A 9,041-nucleotide genomic window follows, 5' to 3' on the forward strand; every position below is an offset into this window, starting at 1 on the left:
GTACAGGTCCAAGGACCGAACCCTGCTGGACCCCACTACCCACATCCTTCCAGGTCGATACCGACCTATCTACTACCACTCTCTGGGTGTGACCACTAAGCCAATTTGCCACCCACTGGACTGTGTAAGCATCTGTCACAGCCTCCTAATTTATTTATGAGAATAGGATTAGATACTGTATCGAAGGCCTTGCTAAAGTCCAAGAAAACGACATCCACCTCTACTCCCGCGTCTAAGCATTTTGTGACCTTGTCATGAAATGAAACCAGATTGGTCAGGCATGATCTACCTGCTACAAATCTATGCTTGTTTCCCTGCTGCATTATTTTTCCTGCTAGACTCCCACAAATATGATCCTTCATAATCTTTTCAAAGACCTTTCCAAGGATGGAGGTGAGACTGACTGGCCTATAATTACCTGGATCCTCCTTCCTCTCCTTGAAAATAGGGACCACATTAGCTCTTTTCCAGTCCTCCGGGACCTGACCCGAGTGCCACGAGTGCTCGAACAGCCATGCCAGCGGTTCTGCCATGACACCAGCCAATTTCTTCAGTACTCTTGGATGCAGCTTATCTGGCCCTGCTGACTTAAACACATCCAGTCCATCCAAGTGGTTCTGCACCAAGTCAGCGTTGACAGTTGGTAGGCTGGTGTCCCTCTGATACCCATCTAAGAACCCGTTAGGAGACTTACCTTGAGCCCTGTTCAGGAACACTGAGGAAAAAACTCATTGAATAGCTCAGTCTTGTCCCCCCTCTCTCTCACTAATTGCTCCTCCTTGTTCAGTAGGGGTCCTATGCTGCCCTGCACCTTCCTTTTACTCTCTATATACCTTTAAAAAAAAAGACCTTTTTGTTGTCTTTAATTTGTGTTGCCAGCCTCAGCTCTGTAGTTGCTGAGGCCTTTCTAACTGTCTCCCTGCAAGTACAGGCCAAGTAGGTATACTCCTCCTTGGTAGCTTCCCCCTGCTTCCACTGCCTGTATGCCTTCTTTTTTGCCCTTAGGCTCCCCTGGAAAAGATTTGGAGAGCTTTGAATTGATTCAGATTTGGAGATTCGGCCACCAAATCGGGCCAAATCTTTTCTGAATCGAATCACCACCCAAAGCCTCACACAGCCCTACTAGTTAGCTGCATTAGTCTGAAGTCAGTCAGAAGGCAGGGTAGGTATGCACCTTTATAGACTAACTCAGGGTGCTCAACCTCTGGGTTGCAGGCCAAATATGGCCTCCAGAACCTTGGAATCCAGCCCATGGGGCTCCCCATGAGGTGGGAAATTTGGTGGTGGGGAGCAGTGGCAGTACTGCTACCCTCCCCAATGCCAAGATTCCAGTCCCCATGGAGTGGGTCTGAGCTGGGCCACGAGACCCCTTTCCTCCAGGCCACCAGGTTGTGGCTGGTGTGCATCTCTTTCTGCCTATTGAGCCAGGCACACCCCCTTCCTTTTGTGGAGCCAGGCTATGCTCCCTCCCCCATGGGGCTGGATCAGAGCCAGGTTATGGCCCCTCCCCCCACCCCCCATGGGGTCAGGATGGGGCTGGCCCAAGCCCCTTTTCACTGCACAACTGGATCAGAGCCAGGCTACTCCCCACCTCCCTCTGCACTGCCAGATAGGCCCCTCCAGATCAGATCTGGCCCATGGAGGTTTCAGGCACTGTCCATCCAGCCAGCCAAAAAGGTTGAGCACCACTGAAATAACTAATTAAGACAGATAGGGCTGTGCGAAACAACAGCATCATTTTGCTTCGACAGTCGTTTCGACATTTTGACAGAACAGTGTTTCATTTCGAGTTTTGTTTCGATTCGAAAACACTGTTCCGTTCAGTTTTGTTGAAATGGTTTCGGTGTTTTGACGTTTCAGTCGGGCTGGGGAAGGGAATTCAGCCTGGCTGAGTTCCCCTCCCCAGCATTAGACTTGGGCTGGGGAAGGGAACTCGGCCCAACTTTTGGAATGTTTCAACTGTCCTCATTTCGTTTCAAGGCTGCTTTGAAGCCCTTCGTTTCATTTCGATTTCACTGTTTCAAGCTCAAAATGAGTCAAAACAGTGGTGATATTTTACACAACCCTAATATATATTGATAGATATATAGATTGATATGTGTACATGATTTAGTTTATTTAGTTGTATGTATGTATGTATGTATGTATGTATGAAGATGTAGAACAGTGATTCTCAACCAGGGTGCCACCAGATCTCCCACCAGGTGGGAGGAGATAAGTGAGGTGTGATGAGATGAGCACAAAAGATAAGCTGATAAGCATGGGTCAGCCTTGTCCCTGCCTGGCCACTCCCCCACCCCTACTCCCTAGCTTCTCTGCAAGGACTTACAGATAATAATACATAAATTTGCTTTTGAAATTGGGTGCCCCTCAATTCACAGAAGTTATGGAGGAGGTACCTCAAATCCAGTGAAAGATGCCTTGAATCCATAAAGGTTGAGAATCACTTATGTAGAATGTCAAACTAGTAGTATTTTTTCCAAAAAAATATACTGCATGCATGAAACAAGTTGCCAGTAGTGAAAAATCAGGGTGAATTATGTTAGGTTCAGGTATAAAAACTCTGAATCAAGGCCTAGAGTAGCTACTTCTGATTCCTTTTAGCAGATTGATCTAGTTAACTCCCACCAGGTTATAAAAGTGATCAGGGTCTCTGAGAAGCAAAGCAATAGGGGCCTGGACAGAGGATGTTGTACAGGGCAAAACAGTAATATTTTTGTTATTTTAAAGTAATAAAGAAAAACTCCAGAAAGAGTGTAAGTTTGTACTGTATGTCGTGTACATGTACAAATTGGGAGCTTCTGCTTGGTTAAATATATAGGTGTGCTTAAGGCCTAGATGAATCCCACTGAAGTCAATTATTGTTGTTCATTGGACTCTGAATTAGACCCTTGAAACAAAAACGTAAGTGGATAAGTAGAACATACTGCTGCATTGATTTGTGGAGGTAAATAGCTTAGTAACTATCCTCAAAAGAGTAAGGTTAGACTAACATAAAGGGGAATACTGCAATTGAACTAGCTAGTATAAACTTCATGGATCCCTGTACTTGAGGCCATAAACTAATCAGCAACCAGAGTTATGAGAAACTTCTTTTCACAGTGGAGTATTGCTCAGTTCCACGCAGAGGCATCCAGCATCTGACAGGGATTGTGGTTAGAAGAGAGACCTCCAGATGCTAGATCAGGGCCAGGAAATTATTTTGGGTGGAGGGCTGCTTACTGAGTTTGGGCAAGCTATCATGGACCATATATGACAGGCAGCCAGGGGCAGATGAATATTCATTTTCTAAATTGTTTAGGGGCCCCGCGGGCTGGATAGAATGGCTTGGTAGGCTGCATTTTGCCCACCCCTGTGCTAGATTAATAGCTGATCTGTTTTAAAGTGCCCTGGATGTTAGCCGTATCCCTCAGGTGACACTTTTTTTTTTTTGTACAAGAATAAATCTCATGTTCACATAACTTCTTAGTTTCTCTATTTATTTTCATATCTGTGAGGTTCTTACTTTTATTTTTTAAGCGCTTAGCTTCACAAACTAACTCAGACTGTGGAGAGGATTGTTCTTTCTTCTGTGCAGTTATGATAAAGTTTGTTCCTTATGAGTGTAAATGCTAGGACCTGTAGAAGATGCTTTCATGTTTCTAGTAATTCCCATTGGAGTAGGGGTAAGAATAGTAATAAAATATGTTCGCGGAGTGTGCAACAGAAAATTTTTATAAGCCCCCAAAATTGCATATTCATCATTAATTATAAATTTAATTTATAAACATGTAGGTTTAGGACACACTTACCTGTACTTCTATCTGTAAAAGACACTCTTCTTCTCTATAAACACCTGTTTTCCACAATCACAAAGTAATCCCATGCTTTCTACTTATGGCCTATTTATTTATTTTAGTAGAGAAGTCCTGTTTTTAGATGAGTGTTCATTCTGATTCTTCATTTCTCCCTTTTACACCGTCTGGTGTCCTACTGTTCACCCCTTCCTTTGATAAGTACCGTAAAACAATTTTTCTCCCTCAATTAATTGTTTGAGTAATAGAAGGGAATGCATAGAATAAATATCTCTTAGCTGTAATAGAAAGTGCCACCTAAACTCTATTGTAATTGATTGGATTGTTTAACAGTCAACAGCATCACACACTTTTTTCCCCACACTTTTTTTCTCTGGGCCCTAACAGCACTGACAGATGTGAAAAGAAACCCACACAAACAGTGCTTTACCAGAAGAGGAAGCACATTAGTTTGACTGGGACCTGCAACGCCTGCATAGATCAGGCGCTTCAGCAAGGCTTTTTGGCACTTTTATTTAATAGCTGATTCAATCAGTATTAGATAAAAGCGCCCAAAAGCCCTGCTGAAGTGCACGATCTGTATAGACATTGGGTGAGCCAAGTCAAACTAATGTCATGCCTCTTCTGGGTATACGTTGCACGCAGTGTGGGGGTGTGCCGAGATGAATGTAAAGCGCTGTGTTGGGTTTTTTTTCCATGTCTGTAAGCAGCCTAGGGTTTTAATGCTAAGCTGTAGCAGCGAGTGCTCTCAGAGTTTAGCTGTGCTTCATTATCCAGGATTAATGAGTGATAAAACCTTCTCAAAACTGACCTGAAATGGTTTTGGCTGCAGTGTAGTTTTCATCATAACTAATGTTTTTATTTTCAAAACGAATATATGATGTAAATATAATTTAGAAAGGTTTCTGTGGAAAGTACAGTCATTCACTTCTGTAATTTAATTTGTGGCTTGGCTATTCAAGAACTGTAGTTTAGATGTGATCACTAAAGATTAGAAATATTGTATTGCTAATGCAGTCAGTTATGTGTTCTCGCTGTCTCCTGCACTTTCCATATGTCATATATTCACGTTGTTTAAATTCATTTTAGGAGAGCATCTCTTATTATAATTGCTGAAATATGCAAAGGCAATTTCTTGGAGTTATGAAGAGTTATGGTAGGAAATGGGTCACCTGGAAAACAGGCAGTACTAACCCTCAAATAGCAGCAAACTGTTTCCATATGTTTTGTAAAGGATCAGTTCATTTAATCATTTACTGTGGAAGAGTGTTCTCTTCCCATATATTTTTTTATCTTATTTTTTCCCCAGTTTTTGCATTCCAAAAGCCTTGCCACTCTCCTTCTGGTCCCATGTTTTCCTTTTACTCCTTTTTTCCACCCAACCTTTACCCTCCCCTGCTAATAGTTTAGAGGTTTGTATTGCCTTCAAAAACACCATATACCCCATAATGTCCATGGAACTCCTTGGGGTAGGGATGGGAGGAAGTGAAATTTAAGCTCCTCCTGGGAATAGCGCCTGACCTTAAGTCCATCAGAGTCAGTGGCTGTTTTTCCCTCTTTCTCGTAAAATACAAGGACCCTATCTCAACATCGTAGGTAAGCTACTGAGGCGCCATAGCTAGACTCTTGAAACAGGCTGCTTGCAGACATTAAAAATACTCAAAAAATGAGCTTGACTGGAAGCAGCAACACGTTACTTTGACCCGGCTCCATGGTGGCTGTATGGATTGGGTGCCTCAGTAGGGTTTTTTGGCACTTTTATTTAAAGCTGAGTCAATCGGTTATTAGATAAAAGCTCCAAAAAGCCCCACTAAAGTGCCCTATATATACAGATGTTGGGTGAGCTGGGTCCAATTGTCTCCTCTGGGCATGCGCTGGGCTCGGCCAGGGAGCATGCTGAGTTTAAAGTAGGCGTGTTTTGGGGTTTTTTTCCAACATCTGCAAGCAGCCATCATTATTATCAAAGTATGAATCTGAATTTCACATTAGCTCTTTCTGAAAAGGACAACTGAAGCTACTGACCTGTTAATACACAGAGATTTTTCTTTGTCTTCCCACCAACATCTTTGCTTTTTTTTTTCTTTAATTCAGCTTGAAACTCTTTGTGAAGATCCAACCAACTCAGAGCCATTGATTCTCTTTGATGTGATGACCTCTGTTATTGAGCCAGTTGGTGACCATTTTTTATTCTACCATACCCTTGTAATTACAGTACTTTGTCATACACATAAGATGGCATGGTTAAGCTGGATATTAAGATGCTTGCCCATACGTTTTCAAAGCATGCACAATGGTTTTTCTGTGCAATTGCCAGCTAAACGGCTGCTGAAACCTGCCTGCCACTTCATAAAATGGATTTCCAGGTCCTAAACTGAAGAAGGGTTTTGATTTTTTTTTTAAATTCAAAACTTAAAAAATCCTATCAAACCTGAATATTTTTAAAGCCCTTTTGAGAATTTTCAGCTGGCATACAGTCCCTTGAGACGTGTACGCTGTGCCAAACTTTGCTAGGGAGTGCTGCTGTGAAAGCATGCCCTGCCCACTCAGTCTGCATGTGGTGAATGACAGTGGATGCTCACTTAAAAGCAACTACATTATTTTTTTTGGCATTTGGAATGCCCGGAGTGGGAGTGTATGTGTGTTTTCACAGCAGCGCTCCCTAGGAAGGTCTGGCGCAGTGCAGACGTGCCCCCAGGCACCATCACACACTGACAACCTGTCATGAGTTACAACAGTCCCAAGGCCGCTCTATCTAACTTCAGGAGTAAGGAGCTCTAATTGGATCCCTGATGGCCCTTTCCACATCTCTTACACCAAGCATAACTTGGTGCAGGAGAGACTATATATTTACATGTAACCATTTTAAATATGGGAGTATGTGTGTGTATTTATTGTGTTGGCTTGTAGAATAAATCAGTTTTCTTTCTTTCTCTGGTAAGAAGACATCAGCTGAGGAGGTGCCTGATAAATCTGCTCTGACGCAAGCTGCAAATAGTGATGACAAGCAAGGTACTGGAATCAAAGTATCTTGCCTTTTTCCTTTATTGGTTGTTTTAAATGTAAATGGACATTTTATGTTTGCTAACATAATCTGTGGACATGTCCTATTGCTGATTCAGTCATGCATTACTGCGCATCTTAAAGACTTGTAACAACAACAAACAAAACCCAAATTGATAGAATTATTTTAAAATTTGCCCTAGTGTTGTGACCCTTGGGAAGCTTTAGCCTGCCTGGTCCAACAGTAGTCAACCTGCAGTCACAATTCTTGGAAACCCAGGTTCCTCAATAGTTTATCAGATAAGCTGGAAGGAAGCCCATCTGTGACTTTAAAGAAGGTTTGCAGAAACCAATATGTTTCTGTGAAATGTTTCAGCTGCAGTGAATCAGGATTTTCAAGTGAAATCATGTTTCATCAAAAAATTCCCAATGAGCTCTAGTAAAGATGGTAGGACATGTACTATCAAGGTAATAAAATAACCAATGATGATTTCATATGCATCCCAGAAAAGTCCATTTTTTTTAGCGTAGATCCGTCTCTGACTGCAGATCTCCTGCTCATTTTTTGTAGCCCCATAAAAAGATGAGGTTTTGTCATATAATACTTACAAATTAATGGACATATGGCTACGGAAAAGGTTCTGTTTGTTACCAAAGCATGGTTTCAAGTATAGCTGCTGTGCTTGTTCCTATTTTATAGCAAAATAAAAACAGAAGAGCTCCTCCAGTTGCTGTTTTGAAGAACAACTTCTAAGGAATCGGGAGGCAGGGCATTGCATTTGAGAATGCAAACTTAAATTCCTTAGATTTGCATAATGATGCATCTGGGGAATCAGACTTTATCCATGTAATGTCCATTTACTTGGCACACAAGGAGGTGAACTGAGTTTTACCAAAATATACCTCCTGCATTTGATGAAAAAAAACTGTCTTCCACCAAAGTGTTGGTGGAAGACAAATGTTGAGGTCTCAATCTGTTCTAGAGGAATAAACATGGGGTGCCGACAGATGTAGAACCCCCCCAGCGCTTTACTGAAAGAGGAGTTGTGTCAGTTTGACCCAGCTCCCCAGTGTATGTATAGCTTGTGTGCTTCAGCTGGGCTTTTTGGCACTTTTATCTAATAGCTGATTGAACCAACAACTTTGGCTTAAGCTGATTGAATCAGCTATTAGGTAAAAGCACCAAAAAGTCTAGCTGAAGCACGTGAGCTGTACAGATGCTGGCTGAGCCGGATCAAACTGATGTGATGCCTCTTCTGGGCATTGCACTGTGCTCAGTAAAGGGGCGCACCAAGCTGAAAGTAAGGCACTGTTTGTTTAGGGTTTTTCCCACATCTGTAAGCATGCAGGGAATCAGAAACTGGAATTCTGATACGTCAGTGATTCACCATGTGTCAAAAGGCAAGTGGCTTAAGCCCAAGTTGTTTAAAGCAATTCCAAATGTTGAGCATGCTCAGCTTTAAGGTTTTCATCATGGAATGGATAAACTTGAACAATTGGAGTTGTTAACTGCTGAGTTTTAACAACCTCCCATTCTCTGGATTTGAGAGGACTTCGTCCTTTTGAAAATTATGTCCTTGCTGGCTCAATTAGGATACCCAAATACAGTGCTTACTTGCCAGCCTTGACCCAAACCACTTGGCTCCTTTTTTTTTTCTTTTCTCTTTTAAATAAAGGCAATAGTCACTTCCCAAACTGTTAAGAGAATATATAAGCTAATGGTTGTATAATTATTTTAAGTATCTGAAAGGTTATGTGACCATCAAGTATTAATAGGATGTTTAATCAAAACTTGAAAATTTAGACAGTTAAATTCTCTGGTACATAATTTAATTTAAAATAACTCTTAATGTTTTATTTTTTTAATTAAGCCTTGAAAATAAGCACTACTGTCAAAACAATACCAAAGGAATTTCAACACTTGGCTATCAAAACAGGTAAGAAAAGAAGATACTTGTATCTTTTCCTTAAAGAATTTACCATTCTGATTTTTGTAGTATGTAATCCAAATCTTGTTTTATTTGACTTCAAGTGCTTTTTCACTTCACTCCAGCAGTAATGTTTAATAATGAAATTATTTTAACCTGAAAGGTTAAAGACCATGTATTTGCAAAATTTGTTCCACTTAGTTTTTTAACTTGTCAAAAATGTTCAGTTTCTTTACCTCTCCTTTTTTTTTTTTTTTTTTAAATTTCTTCTAAAGACTTTTTTCTGAATTGGGTGCATGCATGTGTATGCACGCACATA

At 41.2% G+C, this 9,041-nt stretch overlaps 1 protein-coding gene across 1 annotated transcript in view; it reads left to right on the forward strand.

Annotated features, from left to right (window-relative positions):
* The window catches only part of REPS2 (RALBP1 associated Eps domain containing 2), a 208,323-nt gene that overhangs the window by 107,294 nt on the left and 91,988 nt on the right, over nt 1–9,041 (forward strand). Inside the window, exons 12-14 of the mRNA XM_019524650.1 lie at nt 5,886–5,963; nt 6,734–6,803; nt 8,666–8,731. Of these exons, the coding sequence (XP_019380195.1) occupies nt 5,886–5,963; nt 6,734–6,803; nt 8,666–8,731 (214 nt within the window). The remainder of the gene's footprint in view (nt 1–5,885; nt 5,964–6,733; nt 6,804–8,665; nt 8,732–9,041) is intronic.

Source organism: Gavialis gangeticus, unplaced genomic scaffold (genome assembly GCF_001723915.1).
Source record: "Gavialis gangeticus isolate Ggan-Ray unplaced genomic scaffold, GavGan_comp1, whole genome shotgun sequence".
Classification (NCBI taxonomy): domain Eukaryota; kingdom Metazoa; phylum Chordata; order Crocodylia; family Gavialidae; genus Gavialis; species Gavialis gangeticus.